The 16,530-nt window shown below is 55.2% G+C and overlaps 2 protein-coding genes across 5 annotated transcripts in view; one reads left to right on the forward strand and one right to left on the reverse strand.

Annotated features, from left to right (window-relative positions):
- Positions 1-14,250, reverse strand: part of LOC115350203 (phosphofurin acidic cluster sorting protein 1-like) — a 78,543-nt gene extending 64,293 nt beyond the window's left edge. For 2 of the 3 annotated variants that reach the window (XM_030035583.2, XM_030035582.2), the window contains exon 1: positions 5,573-5,790. In XM_030035583.2, the coding sequence (XP_029891443.1) occupies positions 5,573-5,775 (203 nt within the window). In that variant the 5' untranslated portion in view covers positions 5,776-5,790. Of the gene's footprint in view, positions 1-5,572; positions 5,791-14,188 lie in introns of those variants that run through there. The other variant, XM_030035584.2, reaches the window with a different exon arrangement.
- LOC115350206 (transmembrane protein 121-like) lies at positions 12,239-15,209 on the forward strand. Of its 2 annotated transcripts, XM_030035596.1 has the most exons (3): positions 12,303-12,332; positions 12,381-12,398; positions 14,101-15,209. In XM_030035596.1, exon 3 carries the CDS (start codon positions 14,102-14,104, stop codon positions 15,038-15,040), a length of 939 nt encoding a protein of 312 aa, XP_029891456.1. In that variant the 5' UTR covers positions 12,303-12,332; positions 12,381-12,398; position 14,101; the 3' UTR covers positions 15,041-15,209. The 2 variants fall into 2 exon arrangements, with proteins under 2 accessions (XP_029891455.1, XP_029891456.1); XM_030035595.2 differs by having other exon boundaries at positions 12,239-12,398.
- Positions 15,210-16,530: the final 1,321 nt, after the last annotated feature.

The raw sequence follows: 16,530 nt of genomic DNA on the forward strand, positions 1-16,530 counted from the left end.
TAAGAACACGAGGTATTTGGAAAACAGCCTTGCCCAGATGCTCATCTGACATGCTATAAAATGCAGTGTGTTTCTCAACTCTAGCTCTTTTTTGGAAATAACTTCTTCAGAAGTTGACCGGAGACATGCGTTCAATCTAGAATCATTCCACGTTGCAAACAATTACACAAAAGTATCGGCACAGATTTCATTGAAGAATGGATCTGCTGCGGGAACCCCGTAAGATACTGGTGCTCAGCAATTTATTCTTTTGACAGGATAAAGGTCAGGGGTTCTCCACCCCAGAGGAAGGTGCACTATATGCATACTACATGGCTGTTAGTAATCCATCACAAGCAACTGAATACACCAGAGGAAGCGGAATGAGCACTCGTAGCATACTAGCATGACAAGAACAATGCAACATTTTTTATAAACCATCAGACAACTGAGCTAACACAGCCTAGCTAATGAATGAAACAGTGGAGAGCAAGGTTAGGAGGCAGCGTGGCAGGTACTTCAAATAAAATTAAGCCTTCAGAAAGTCACTATTAATATTCTGAAAGGAGCACACCCCCCCATCAATCATACTGGCAGGGGACACTTCTCCCGAGTTCCACTAATGAGCCGAAAGAAGGAATAACAGACACCAACTCAGTTATCGTACGCTCAGAAGGGAAACATAACACTGCCAGAGAAATCCCAAATGTGCTCCTCTGCAACAGACAAGCCACAGAGTGCGACAGCTAGCGAACAACACATCAGGCATATTATGTTGCAGGCTTGTAGCCAAGCCCACAATATTAAGAATAATAAGCAATCTGATGGCTGTTTAGAACATTTTGTTTTCTATATAGTACTAAAAGGAAATCATAATTCAAACACAGCAAATATCACCAGTTTATAAGAGACTGCTTCCTCACAAGAAACTGGCCTCTCCCAAGCGCTCCCCGTCTGGAGCTACTCCGGTTTGTCACAGCATCATAGTATCTTTTGAAGGAACAATCTGGAATCATTTAACATTCCCAGAGGTGCAACTCTGTAGCTTACCCAAACAGAGCAGATTTTGCTGAGGTTGGAAGTTTACCATGAAAATGCCTGATTTACCCAGGAAACCACTCAAGAACATCTCAGGCAGATAAATACATGTTATTCCAGCTGGAATAAGTGTTTCTTAAAGGAACACCCAGTTCAGAGGCTTTTCATCGCCAAATCAGCTTCAGAAAAGGAAACTGTTAGAGCTTGTAGAACAGACCCACAAAACTCCTTGCAGAGAGGAAACAGACCCATGAGTCCACAGCTGACAGAACAGTCCACTTCACGGGGCTGCAAGATGCAGCCAATCTAGTTGAATGCAGCTGTGCCAGAGGAGAGCACATTCCTCCATACTGTACGACAGGTACTGCTCACTGCAAGGCTTTCCGGACCTCAGGCAAAAGAAAGCATGCAACCAGCTGCAAGTCTTACCTTACTCTCCATGAGGTGTCAGGTAATAGACACTGTCTGCCCACACAGGACAACAGGGTTGCAGAGACGAGAACATTCACCTCGTGGTACTTCAAAGGATCACCACAGCTAGCACTTACGGGATATTTTCCGTCGTACTTGCAATAACTGCTCTCCTTCCAAGAAGACATTCATTAGGCTATAACTTTCCAAAACACACATTTGGAAGTTTTAATGATAGAAAATCCAGAGCATCTTCTGAAACATAATGTCCTGAAGGTGCACATACACAATCTCGCAAAGTGAGCCCAAACCACATGCATTTCCCTAAGTCAATGCTTTTCTTATCAAAAGCAGGAGACACTGTGTTCAAGCACACTGTGTGGGTGGCACCAAGACTTGGAATGTTTTTGAGCTCGTGAATTGTACCGAGATACAAGGTACCCTGGACGAAATGCAGTGTATTTGAATCCTTGCAGCACCATTCACAGCATAATTTGTACAGGTAGAAACTGCCTTTGCAATCTGAGCTCGACTCATTAGCCAAAATACAACTCGTTATCTCTCACCTCTAACTAGAAATGTGATGACTTATCACTGAAACAACATCCACATAACACTGAACACAACAGCTGTGTCATGGAAAAAGAGTAAGAGTGAACACAATCACACAATCTTATCTTGTTTCCTAATTAAGAACTTGCATTTACAGGCTCTCAGATATTAAAGGGAAAAAAAGGAAGAGCAGTCCTATTAACAGAGGTTGAAAAATAACACTACTTGGAAGGAACAAGACCTTGCACAAAGTCCTTTCACACATTTTTTCCAGATGTACTGCCTGATCAGCATACAAAACAATGAAAACACTGTAAGACATTACCTTGATGCAGACAGACATTTTACTGTGGCAAAGATCTAGTTCATTTCTTGCAGTCTCCATAGAGTGAAAGCCTGCTACAACCCTTAAGGGTACTTACTTGCATGATATCACAATAAAGACACTTTCTCCCACCGCAGAACACCGCTATGAAGACTTTTACTAAGATAACTATGAGTGGAAGTTAAGGCTGATTGATTGACTATTTTAGCAAAAGCATGCTTCATACCCTGCAGCCTGAATCAACCAGGATTGCTTTCCTTCTAAGGCATCGCAATGGGAAGCCAATAATCCCTGTCCCAGTGGGTAGCCTAACTGAAGATGCAAAGAGCATTTTGCTTGGTTTCCAGGTGTTTACTTCCATCTGCCTCTCTGCATAATAGCCCACTGCCCAGAAAATTCAGCTCTGCCTCCCCTAGGAGCCACTTGAACCAAAGGCAGCTGGGTCTAGGCTACGCTTACTCGGTTCATAGGAAGGGCATTAAGAGTTCGTAGATCAACTCGGCCCTGAAAAGAGAAAGACGCCAGCAGGAGGGATGATACCTCCATTCTGGGAGCAAGGCAACTTCCAAAACTAAATGTGGACTTAGTTCAGTGGCGCATTCCTGGTTCAGCAGGCAAGACTTCCATTATGGGCAACAGTTCATCTTAGAAATCCAAGATCCTCCTACAAGGCATCAGAAGTCTTACAGTCATACTACTGAACTGTTTGGTACACTGGGGCTTATACTTACTTCATGGTGCCTATTTTTACTGGCCCAGACTGCCTTTCTGAAATCCTGAAGGCCTGGACACAACCTCTCAACTGTCCTGCGTTAACAGCCAAACACAGAGCAAGCCCACAAAGGCTGATCTATCCCAGTCCCACTCCTGCAGCAGCCAGAGCTGCATTTTCAGAAAATGAAACACCTAAGAAGGAGCACAGGGGCCACGAAGACTTACAATACAGAGTCTAGAAAAAGAAAGCACATTCTATAGCATCAAAACCAGTGCAAAGTTCTCCTTTCCCTAGATATGCATAGGGCTGGAAGAACTAAGACTACGCACACTTAAGAGACGGAGAGGCCCAAGGGAGAAGGATTATTGCCCTTGAATGGATATTATTTTGCCACCACTACCACCCCCAAAGCACAGTAAGACCAGAGACCACCTGTGCTGGGCACTGGGACAGTACAGCACAGTTTCTACCTTGAAGAACATAATGTCAAGACTAAAACATTATACAAGCAGATCAGTAGAGGAAGAACATGGGCAAGCAATAAGGAAGCACAGTGCACAGATACACCATTAACCCAGTTCAGATTTGGGGCTTGATCTCCCTTTAGTTTCACTGAACACAAATACCTGCCTGATAGGTGCTCACCTGTGACCCGCTCAGTCAGGAAAGCTTGGGCTAGCTGAAGACTAGAAAATACAGAAGCACCAGTCCCACACTGGTCACTGTGGCCTGACGGGACTTCTCCAGACACCTGCTGACTCTACAGGCATAGCAGCACACCATGTTAGAGCCATGGCCTCTGAAGGAAGCATCAGCTTCTTCCCATCCTAACAAACGTTGCATTTGAAGACATTCCAGAGATGAAATTTCAGATTAATTTTTATAGAAGTTTCCTCCAAGCTGGTGTGTCAGATGGCTGCCCCCCACAGCTATCAACACACAAAGACGGTTGTGCATTAGAACAGGCATCTACACAATGCTCACAGAAACTGTCCTTGTGAAAAGGCATCAGGATTCACTGGGCCAAAGAGCAGTTCTTCAAACAACTTTCAAACTGATGGCACACCATTTCTGCTCACCCACTGGCATCCTGCCACCCATGTAACCCATTTCTAAACTCAGTCTCACTATTCCCAATCATTCTGTCTTTGGTTTGCCCAAAGTAGTTCCTCCTCTCTCTAGCTCTTGCAGCATTTCCATTTGTGAAGACTATGTACAGGCACGTTCTTCACCATCACTAAGTTCTGTGCTCTGTATCTGCAACTTCTATTCTTTCTGCAGGAAGTCAACCTGGTAATTCTGTCCTGCTCTCCAAATTCCAGCTTGGGAGTAACGTACCCACAAATAAACAATACCTCGAGTCACTTTAAAGCTATAGAATGATCACTGCTTCCTGCTCCACACAACAGCCTCAGCATGTGTCATCAAAAGGTACACTGGCTTTTCACAAACACATGTTGCAAATTCCTTCCCACTTGCTGCCTGCTCAGGCCAGAACCTCCTTGGGCACCACAATCACACAGGCTTTCTCTACAAGCTCAGAGTATTTCGGAACATTTCTACTCTGACCCATCTGGCCACTCAACCACCAAGTTTCTCCCCACAAACATATCAACCTTCCGAAGCCCCTTCACAAAGGCTGGTGTTCTCCTGCCCTACTGGAACAACTATTTTTCCTGTGTTGAATTTTACACCTCCAGTTTTTGTGCAGCACTTGAATACATCACTTGCAGACAACGTACCACAGCCCAGAGTGACTTCCTGAATCCGTCCCTTAGCTCTCATGAGAAGACCTCCTGATCAATGTCTGATAAGATGAGTGGGCCAAAAGACACCCAGCTCAATAACACATCCAGCACCTCCTGGCTCCAAGACAGGTCTTGGCATTCTTCCCATAAGCACATCCAGCCTGGACATACCCTTAACCGCACAGTCAACAATGACATTTACACCATTCAGCTCATCTTCCAGCTCTGCCAGAGATTCAGCCGCGAGTTCAGCTGGCAGCACAGTGAATCCTTGTTGCTGCTACCTACGGTCTGGAGTGCAGGTGACACACGGGAACCCCCACGGATGCCAGGTGGCCACGACCTGGCTTCAGGGGACCGGTTGTAAGCCCATCGTTCACTTCAGGGGCGAGGAGGCAGCTTTCGGAAGCAGCATGGCGGCGACGATAAACGTCCCTCTGAGACGTTCCATGGCCATCACGGCAGACACTAGCCAGAGGCCGCAACATGGAGTCAACGCAGCCGTGGTCCGGTGCTGGCACACCCAGCCCCGCCGGTCCCCGGTGCTGCCGCTGCTCCCGCTGCAAGCACACCGGGCGGCACGGTGGGGGAACGGAGGACAGGGGGTAGCCGTTCGCCGTGCATCCAGCCTATGGCTTGGGCAAGGCCCAGCGGCCACCGGGGGCGGGGGGGGGGGGGGGGGGGCGGCCCCGGGCCCGGCTGGGCCCGGCGGGGCAGGGGTGCTCCCCCCCCCCGCCATCCCCGGTCCCGGCCTCACCGAGGCCCCCGCAACGGAGCAGGAGGCCCCGGGGCGGCGCGTCTTACCTGGGCACACAGCTCGGCGCCGAACGGTCAATCTCCCACGTCGCAAAGAGGTTCATAGGGACCGGGACCGGCCCGGGGCCGGCTACCGCCATCGCCGCCGTCGCCACCGCCGCCGCCGCTGCCGAAGACGATCCGCCGGTCCCCGCTGGGGGCCCCGCGGAGGGGCCCGAGCTCAACGCGCCGGCCGCCGTCGCCGCCGCCATCCCGCCGCCGCCACTAGCGATGAGGGGGGGGGGGCGGCGCGAGCCCCTCGCCTCAGCGCCGGCCTCCGCCTCGGCGCGCGCCCGCCCGCCCCGCCCGCCCGCTCGCTCGCGCGGCGGAGCGGGGCGGGGCGGGCCCGGCCGCCAACCGGAGCGTGTCAGGGCGCGGCGGGGGGGGGGGGCGTAGGGGAGAGGAGCGGGATGGGGGGGGGGGGAAAGGCCCGTGACCAATCAGAACGCGCCTAGGGCGCGGCCTGCGGCGGGAGAGGAGCCAATCGGAGCGGGGAAAGGGTAAGGATGGCGATTTGGGCGACCAGCTAATCGGAACCGAGAGGGCGGAGGCCGGAGCGACCGGTAGCCAATCGAAAAGGCAAGAGGGCGCGGTCGTCGGGGAGGGGTCAGCCAATGGCAAACGGCGTCGCTGCTCCGGCTAGGGGCGGGTGGGCGGGGGGGGAAGGAGGCGTGGCGGCCATCCCTTTAAAGGGCAGCAGCGCGAGCGCGCTGAGGGGTGCGGTCGGGCGCGCGCCCGCCCGCGGCCTAGCTGTGGCGGGGTTACCATGGCAACGGGGAGCCGTGGGCCTGGCTGGGCCGGAGCTAAAAGCTAAGCCTTGCCAAAGATATCAACCGGGAGTTAAAACTGGCTTTTCTTCCCCTCCAGACCCCTGGGAAGAGGGACAAGGCAGAGCTCGGGGCAAGCCTGTGTGGCACGGGAGGCGAATAAAGGGGTTGCTGTGGGGCCGTTCGAGGAGAAACCCCCTGCTTCACCTCAGCCTTCGCAGAGGGTCTGTGTGAAATGGCACTGCCTCTGGAGGAACGGGAGAGAAACGGGGTACCGGATCATCCGAGTAGGGTGATGCCGGCTGAGGGATCCTGAAAGGAGGCAGCGATGAACCGGGAGCTGCAGCATTCCCCACTTAAAACTACTTGAAAGAAGTGGCCGAGTCAATAATGGCCAAGCCGCAAAAATAAAGAGAAGCCCCCGGCTTCGGCAGGGACCGTGCCTGGTCCTGTGCTGTTCAATATACTCAGCAGTGACAGAGTTTTCCATTGATGCAGCGTTATTCCAGGCAGACTGTAAGAAGCGGCTCGTGCCAGTGGAGGGATTAGGATTTGAGAAGCAGGAGCAGCACAAACTTGTGAAGCAGTATAAATCATCCACAGTTTCTACTGTGGACCTTGAGCACAGCATTGGTGTTTTCAGAACATTATCAGCAAGCGTTTTGGGGTCACTTCCCTGAATACTGATGTCTAATTTATAACCTGTCCCTTGGACCTCTTCTTTGTACTTGCATTTGTCAGTTCTACATTTCACCTGCTGTTGAGCTGCAGGTCTCTTGGTAACACGCAGGTATTCACATCAGCTTTCAGTTTGACTAGATTAATGATCTGAACCATCGTCAAACTCTTCCACCTTGCTCTCTGCCCCCTTTCGTAGCCCGTTTCTGCAACTGATGAACAGCACGGATCCCAGCACAGAGTTGCCCAGACCTCCAGTCTTGCTTGCAAAGCAGCTTGTTTGCCGCTTCGATGTGTTTTCCTTCCTTTAAGCAAGTCATTAATGCACGAGAGGACCTTTCCTTTCATCCTTGACCGTCTTGGTTCTCTAAGAGCGTTTGCTAAGGGATCTTAGCAGAGGCTTTTGGGGAGGTCCAACTGGATCAAGGATGAGCTGTGTTTTCATAACACTCTGCAGATGAATGTGAAAACCCTGTTTTGCAGCAGGAGAGTGTCACGTGATGGTCATGCTGGCCTGGCCTTATCTCAGCATTTCCACCCATTGTGGTTTGATTTCAGCTGGGTATCATCATTACCCTTCCCCAAAAGCAGCTGCCTGCTCCAGAGGACCCTTCTAGATCTGAGGGCTTGATTTGTCCCATCGCGGTGCCTCCCCAGCTGTTTGCTTTCACCCATTTGCCTTCCAGTCTTAGTCACCATTCCGGACTATTTGTGTGGTACTTCAATAGCACGGAGGGCTCCAGGCTTTCAGGGATGCCCTCTCACTTCCAGGAGGCCAGAGGCAGCTCTCTGCTCAGTGCAAGGCAGCCTGGTGAAGCGACAGAACCTTGAATGAAGCCTTCCAGGCAGTCCCCCAGGGCTGGCAGTCCTGCAGCTCTCCTGGGCCTCCTCTCTGGCCTGGGAGGGCTGCTTCTTCCCTGCCTTCCTGAAGGATGCCCATCACTTCCAGCCACCTCTGCTCTGCTCGGTGGCTGTGCCACGCTCTGCGATCTGTGATGCTTTTTCAGAGCTGTGGAAGCCCTCTGCATGGTCCCCAGGTCAGAAATGGCCTTTTCTCGTCGCAGCCACCACTTGCAGTTTCTTGCTGACGAGCTTCCTCCTTTTCCTGCATTTCCCCTGGGGGGATGTTCAATGAGATTGAGGTGGATTTCTCCATCTCTCTCCCTGCAGCCTGTTCCCTTCCAGTACCTCTATCCTTAATGCAGCTCACTTGTTTGTTTCGGCCTTCTGGCTTTTCTACAGATGAATTTATGCATTTGTTCTCAGGCTGTTTCAATGTGCCTTGTTTATTTGGGGGCTTGGCTACACGGGCTGCTCTTCCTTTGTTCCTGCTTTCATGTTACACTGACTTTGTGCCTACAGCATGAGCTACCCAGAACTGTGCTCTTCCACACAGGGGTGGCTTTTCTCTGTCTTTGGGGTCAAAATTTTCCTGTGTTTTTCATTGTAAGTACCAAAGCCTGCTTATCTTTCAGCTTAAACAGAGCCTGGAAGTGTTGTCATCTCATTCAGCTGCTTCCCCACCTCCTCTTAAGCTGAGACCATTCTATGTGCCAACCACCAGCTGAGATTTGCTCCATCGTGGATACGATCTCCAAACACATCAGGAAAAGCACCCAAGGAACTCTTGCTCTTTAGCATCCAGGCAACCAGCTTGAAATGTGCCTCCAGAAACCCCCCCCCCCTTTTTTTTTTTTTGCTATGTGTCACTGCTGTCCAAATGGACCATGCCCACCAGCTGCTCCCCAGCACTTCAACACTCTTTAGAGATGTTGTAGTGGGTGGCATCTTTGTCTTTGGCAGACAAGGTGCCACAGTGTGGCGCGTATGTTGGTCAAGCCCGTGCAGGGCACCTGATCCCTTTGGGCCAGCACTTTTCTCAACCATGCTGTTCCTAAAAGAGCCATGTGTCACCTTAGCCTTCGCACCCTGGACAAGGTGCAGCAAGACAAGGCAGCTGCTTGGGAGTAGAGCATTTCTCTTCAATACAGACATCCCTCTCAAAATGCCCTGGTTTTAGCTGCAAGAACACCTTTTGTGGTGCAAAGCCACGTTTTCTCCCTTGTAAGCACAAACTGCAGGCCCCTGCTGCCAGCAGCCTCAGCCCGGAGCAGTGGGAAAGGGTGCTGTTCTTGGGCACCAAGTCCAGCGCAGGCCCTGGGCAATGTGGGGCTGAGAGGAGCTCACCCCATGGTGAGCTGGGGCTGGAGGGTATATGGGGGATGTTCTGGGGGGACACACGAAGAATCTGGCCCCGGGGCCTCGGGTGGGACAGGCGGATGCTGTCGGTCACTCCCTATCCCCCATGACCAGGAGCCAGGGGTGGGTTTGTCCTGAGCAAGCTGTGTAGGTCTGCACTGGCCCCCAGTGGCTGTGACACAAACAGCCGTTCCGAGGGCTGTCCCCCCATCAGTAGCAGCACCTGCTCTCTGTCCCATCAGGTGTGTGATGCTGCATGCAGCTGTGTTTGAAATTAAGTTTTTTTCGATAGACACCATTGTCTCAGAGGCGAGCCTGCGTCCCAAAGGATGTTGTCACCATTGCTTAGCTCCATCCCCTTCATTCTCTATTTTGACAAATGGTTACCTGGATTGACTGTCTATGTTCATTCCTTTGTTCTCCCACGTGGCATATCCAATTTCTCGCTTCTCCACTCTGATGTCACCTTCCAGCACCTCGCTCACTCTAGTCTCTTTGGGCACGTGGGTTAAAATCTGTTGTTGGAAAGATATCCAGTGAAGATGTTCAATTCACTAGGAATTATCCACCATGAATCCCCAAGATCCAATTTACTCTTTGGAGGAAGAAAGGCTTTAAACTCTCTGGCAAGCATCATGCTCATAGGGGCTGCTGGGGCAGTCCAATTCCTCAGCCCAGACAGAGCGACATGAGAAATTCTCAAGAAACTATCTTTGCTCTTCATCATCGTTTCCACGACCAAAGGCTGGAATTTAGCCACAATGGACAATGTCTCTCTGCTTGGATCAGGCATCTTGTTAGGCCTTTTTGTGATGTTAAAGCACCCTTCAGCACCCTGTGATCCTTCACTCAGAAGTTGTTCCCAGTTTGTTTTTTTTAATTGCCTTCCTGAAGGATGCCCATCAGTTCCAGCCACCTCTCGCCCTCCGCTCTGTGGCCAGGTTCTGGGGGGCCAGGAGGCTTTTTTGGAGCAGCTGAAGCTCTCAGCAGAGTCCCCAGGCCACTGCCGGCCTTTCCCCATCACAGCCACTGCTTGCTGTTCCTTGCTAACAGACTCCCCCTGCTTCCTGCAGTTCCCCTTCGAGGATGCTCAACATTGCTGGATTTCTCTGGCTCTCTCCCAACAGCCTTTGAGTGCATTGCAGTCACTGCCCTAGAGGACCTCTTCAGTGATAACGGTGGGGTGCAGGTGTCCTAGGCAGCACAGGGCTAAGCTGAAGATGCTTTTCCTCCCAGATCTGGAGCCAGCGGCAGCCAGGGAGCAGCTATCTGCCCGGGAACCCTTGTGTACCCCTCTTCGGTTTCCTTCCATTTTGTCTCTGATCACAGCTGCATCCACATGTGAACTCTGGCACCCTGGTTCCAGCATCATGTTTTAGAGAAGTACATAAGTATCTCCTCTTGCTCTGGTTGCTTATTTTTATGTATCTCATTAAAGCAGCTTTTTAACTGCTTCCCACGCAAATGTTGTCACCTCCTGTCCTAGCCTCTAGTGAAGACTCAGGAGTTTTATGATTCCAGCCCAGGGATGAATCGTCTTTAGCCCCACTGCTTGGTAGCTGCCTCCAGCACCTCTCTGCTACCTCTGTCACGGGCGTACCTCTGTGCCTCTGTGGCCAGACGCCCTTTGCTCATCCCTACAGCCTGCAAGAGGCTCCCCTGATGTGGAGCGAGAGCTGGCACTTCTGTGGCCAGCAGGAAAGACCTAAGTTTTGTTTCTGTGTTGGCTTCCCCTCTCATGCCTCACAGTGCTCTCCACTCAGCTGGAGTTGCAAGGTCTCCTTTTCCTTTTTGGAGGCAGGTTGCTTTGGCCGCTTTGTTCCCCTGCTCTTCCAGCCCTTCTGGAGATTGCTGTTTTTTCCAGGACTAGGAGAATGATCCCACAGCCAAACTCTTTACCTTGTTGCACATCTCTAACGCAGGGCTCTGCTCCCTTCACACAGACCCTCCACCTGCCTGCATAAACCAGCCCACCCTCACCGTGGGACATGTGAGCTGACCCTGGATGCTGGTTCAGTGTCTCCATTTGCCACAGACGCTACAGGCGGGATTCATATGTGCCGCCCAAGATGCCGCAAGTCATCAGATACAACAGGGGCCTTACGGACACCCTGTCAGCAGCTGGAGGTGAAGTGGGCTGCATTTCTCCTGGCACTCAGTGACTATGACTGGCAGTCGTCCTCTCACTCAAGATCTATGCCTGGTTTTGCTCTTAGTCCATCTCCAGGCTTCCCGGCGCCTCCCCATCTTCCAAAATACATATATTTACAACCAGCGCTTCAAAGTCAGAGTGGAAATATACTGGAAAACCTTCCCTGTGTAGCTAAGACCTAAATCAATTAGAAACAAGCTCAGAGTTAAATGCAGTAAGCTCCTCAGGCTGATAGAAGAGCATTTGCAGAGAGGGATGTCCACCAGGGTAAGGGAGACCTTTTGCTTTCGCTGATCCGGTTTATCTGCACACAAGCCTCTGGTTGTGCCCAGCCAGGTTCTACCAGCGTCTTGCGGAGCTGGAGCTCCCCAGGACCCCGCAGACCGGCACGGCTGGGTGCCCGGGTCACGGAGGTGCAGGGGTTCCCCCACCTGCTCCACCAGCGAGGAAGGGGTCCCGGTCCCTCCCGTGGGCAGGACCCTCTACAGTTCAAGCTTCCCTGGGCCCCCCAGTTTTTCCTGGGGTCTCTCCCCGGGCTGTAGCAGGGAGCACCCATAGCCCTGGGGGGGGGTCTGGGTCTGGGACAGGGCAGGAGGAGGCCGTGGGGCAGGAGGCTGGCTGAAGGTGGGGGACACACACACACACACACACAGTGTGCGGGATGTGACCCCCCACCCCAAGGCAGAAGCCGATGGGGGCAGAAGGGGAACGGGAAGGTGCCCGGCCGGGGGAGGGGAAACAAGGTGGGGAACCCCCCCGGTTTTGCCGGGGGCGGGGGTCGGGCAGCGGGAACCGGAGCGAGAGGGGGCGGCGGGCGGTGCCGGGAGCTCCGATGAGGCGGGGGCCGCCGCAGTCTCCGCCCGTTCGCCCGCCGGGAGGGGCCAAGAGCCGCCGCCGCCGCCGCCGCCGCCGCCGCAGCAGCATCAGAGCAACCACCGGGGCGCACCGGGCGATGCCGCGCCGGGCCCGGGGCCGTCGCCGGGGCCCCCCCACCGCCGCCGCCGCCACCGCCGCCCGGCGTCCCGGGGAACCCCCCGAGGTAAGCGCTGTCCGGGGCGGAGGGGGACCCCTTCCTGGGGTCCGGACCCCCCTTCTCCCCCTCCCGGCATCCCGTCGGTGCTGGCTGCCCTCCCCTCGGTGAGGCCCGGGAGCTGTCCGTGGGCAGCCCGAGGGGAAGCAGCCCGCGGTGGGTTGCGCTTTACCGTGGTGGGAGGCAGCGTGGGAGCCCCGCTCTGAGGCCGGGGCGAGGTGGGGCAGCCTGCAGAGCTGGGGCCTGGGCTGGCTCCGGGTCCTCCGAAAGCTGGACGAGGCCGTGGGGTGAAACCCCAACCCCGCGGCACGCTCCGGCTGCGCCACAGCCGCCAGCTCCCTCGTGCCCACCGGCATCCGATCTCTCCCCCTTAGAAGCACCCGTGTCTGGCGGGCTTAGGCTTCACTGCCTCCTTCCCTCAACGTGCCAGGATGGTTCTGGGCCCGGGGATGCACGACCACGCAGGACGCCCGCTGCCTCGGCCAAAAAGCGGGGAGTTCGGGTAGTTTGGGGCCAGGGCCCTGTGCTGTCAGTGGCTAAGGGGTGACCGTTAATTGCGCGGCCTCCGTCCTGCTCCCAAGCGCCTGCTCCACGGTCAAGTGCTACCCACGCGATGCCCACCAGGCGACCAGGATGGGGACCCAGGGCCCCTGCGTGGCCCAAGGTGCGGCCGAGCAGGCTCTGTGCAAGCAGCCGTCGTGCGGTGCTGTGCCACGCAGTCGGCAGGCCAGCTTCGTCCTCCATTTCAGCTGGGGGGCTGGCTCCCCTCCAAAGCAGCTGCCGAGCCGTGCCCGGCAAGGCCCTGGCTCCGTCCTCCCTCCGTCTCTGGCAGCAGCTGCCTGCAGCTGTGCTTGGTCAGGGGGAGGGACCCTGACAGCCCCGGTGCCGTCCATGGCAGGCAGGGTGCTTTTGGGGACCGTGCTTTGCTCTGTCCCAGCCTGGGAAAGCTGAACATCCAGCTGAAATTGATGGCCTGTTGCAGAGCTGCTTGTGTCCTGGAGCTGTGGGTTGGTGCTCTTTTCCTTGCTTTCAGTTTGTCATTCTGGGGCAGGGTGGGAACAGGCAAACAGCTGTAGGCAGAGCTCTTGGGGAGCGTGAGGCTGAAGGAAACGGAAGATGCTGGGCTGATTTCTTCCCTCCCACCCCACAGGACAGCCAGGCTAAAAATAATCCTTCGCCTCATGCTGTGCATGAAAATAAAGGAGACTAAAAACAGAGCGGTCCAGGATCATAGCAGCTAAGGACCTGCTTGGGTTAAAAGCATAGATATGGTCTTGTTTGCCTTGTGGGGTGAGAATATAACCAGTGCCACTGGCTGGGAAATCCCATGGAAAATAAGGCATGAGCCCTTCACAGTGGCAGAGCCTAACCAGAGTGATGAGCTACTGGAAGAGGCAGTAGCATCCCAAGTGCCTGAAGGCTGTCCAGCCTGCCCCACCATATCCCCATGTTCAGCCTAGGAGCTGGGTTTCAGCCGGTGTGTGCCACCAGGATGGCCTGGCCAGGAGTCTCAGGAGCACTTTGGCTAGGAGTCTGCAGGTTTGGAACAAACCAGGCACATAGGATGGGAGAAGAGTCTATGAACCCCCCGCCGACCTTCTTTCAGCCATCCACAGTTGTTGGGGAGAGGGGGACAGAAAGGGGCCCAAAGGTGGGGATGGGGAATTCCAACAAACAACTCCCTGACGGCCCTGCCTGTTCCTCTGTGCAGGATGGTTCCCCCACCACCTGTCAGCAAGCCCCACGTGTGCCTCTCCACTGTGCTCATCATGACCAGCCTCGTCCTCATGGATGCCTACCTGGTGGAGCAGAGCCAGGGCTCCAGAAAGCTGGGCATCTGCGTCATGGTGGCAGTGGGTGACGTATGCTTTCTGCTGGTGCTCCGCTATGTGGCCATCTGGGTCGGGGCGGAGGTAAAGACAGCTAAGCGGGGCTACGCCATGATCCTCTGGTTCCTGTATGTCTTCGTTCTGGAGATCAAAGTCTACTTTGTATACCAGAACTATAAAGCTGACCGGAAAAGCCTGGATCTCATAGCCCGCAAAGCGCTGACCTTGCTGCTCTCCATCTGCATCCCAGCCCTCTACGTGTTGTTGGTGGCCACGGAGCACATGGAGTACGTCAGGACATTCAAGAAGAAAGAAGATCTCCGCAACCGCCTCTTCTGGGTCATTGTGGACATGCTGGACGTGCTGGACATCCAGGCCAACCTGTGGGAGCCCCAGAAGAAGGGGCTGCCACTCTGGGCTGAGGGCATCATGTTCTTCTACTGCTACATCTTGCTCCTGGTCCTCCCTTGTGTGTCCCTCTGTGAGATCAGCATGCAAGGGATTGGCATCATGCCGCACCGGATGATGCTGTACCCCATGCTGAGCATGCTCACCGTCAACATCACCACCATCTTCATCCGAGGCAGCAACATGGTCTTTTTCAGGGACGCCCGGGTCTCCAGCATCTTCATGGGCAAGAACATGCTGGCCATTGGGTTGAAGGTCTGTACGTTTGTGCAGTACCAGCGGCACCGGCACCATGCACCCCTGGGGCCAGACCTGGCCCTGCAGCACAGCGCCCAGGCCCAGCCCTCCCCAGGGCTGCACAAATCCCGGGACCAGCCTGCCTGCCCGGAGGAGCTGGCCCAGGACAATACGTGACAAGCCAGCAGGAGCCACAGGCTGGGCACCACCGCCACGTCTGGCCGTACCTGCAAACCCAAGGCGGGTCGCTGAGCTCCCCGCCTGGACAGAGGGCAATGACCCTGCTCCCTTCCTCCTTGGGTGAAGCTGCTCCGGTCCCCGAGGGTGGAATGCGAGGCCCCACCCCCCACCTGACACCACCCCCCCCCCCCCCCCCCCCCACCCCCCCCCCCCCTCCCCCCCCCCCCCCCCCCCCCCAAATAGCAGCCTCCGTAAGGCCGCAGAGCAGTTTGGGACCTCAACACCCTGCTGAGTGAGACAGGCAGCGGAGCCGAGGAGGAGGAGGAGGCCAGGTTTGCCTACCGCACGCCACGTCTGGCTGGGGCCAGGCTCCCCCCATCAGTGCTCCCCCACGCAGCACTGCCCTCCGGCCAGCCAGGGCTCAGGCTTGGGGCGGGGGGGGGCTGCATGGGGACACTGCGCGTCACCCGCTCCGCTGTGGTGGTCGGCCCTGGCTCCAGCTTGGTGCTTGTCAGCAGCCTGCTCCCCGCTGCGTGAACCGGGGGGTCCCCGTGCCGGGGGAGCGAGGCCTGGGCCTCCCCCTGCCTGTCACCCCTCTCAGCCAGCTGCAGGCCTGGGGGCACCCAGAGGGGATGACTGTCCTTTTTCCTATCTTCTCTCTTTGCAATAAAAGACCTGAGCCCTGCAGCCTCCTCCTGTCTGTGTCCCTGCGGGCAGGCAGGTCCCGCCAGCTCCCGTGGGTGCCTGTCCCTCATGTGCCTGGATGTGCAGCTGCAGAGAACATCTGGAGCGGGGGGCTCGCTCAGTGACCGCCCTGGCCTGGGGAGAGCAGCCCAGACACCGGCATCTGAAGCCATTTCTCCTGGCCAGCAGCTGGGAAAGGAGAGGCAGGTTCTTGTGAGTCTGGTGGGCTCCAAGGGTGTCACTGGGGGCGTAGGTGTGGAAGCTTTGTCAGCCACCACTGCCTGCACGACCAGCTGCACTTACATCAACTGGTGCCAGCCATGCCCAGCATCCCATGTCCTCCCCAGGGACACCCATAGCAAGTCCCCACGCTCCACCTGGAGGGATGCCGGAGCAGGTCTGGCAGGGGGACACTGCCAGGATAGCGTTAGAAACAGAAGGAAAATAACCCAACTGCCTCCTTGAGGCTGGGAGGCCGCAGGGAAAAGCAGCTCCCCTGGCAGCAGAAAGCTCTCTGGAGATGTTGGAAGCATCTCCTCCTGTTGGAGCTGGTGTTGCCATGCTGCCGCCTGTCCCCAAAACCCAGTGCCACCACAAATGCCACCACAACACTGGCTGAGCTGGGCAACGCCAAGGGCTTCCCCTGCTGCAGGGTACTGGGCCCAGGGGCTGGCAGGGAGAGCCAGGCCAGCAGACTTGCTCCTCCCTGCTAAGGTGTTGAAGAGAAGTAGGTGACATCCCAGCAGGATGTCCTCCTTGCAGGCAGGCATGCAGGTCTCAGGAGGAAGGAGCCATTTAGCTCC

This window comes from Aquila chrysaetos, chromosome 13 (genome assembly GCF_900496995.4).
Source record: "Aquila chrysaetos chrysaetos chromosome 13, bAquChr1.4, whole genome shotgun sequence".
NCBI lineage: Eukaryota > Metazoa > Chordata > Aves > Accipitriformes > Accipitridae > Aquila > Aquila chrysaetos.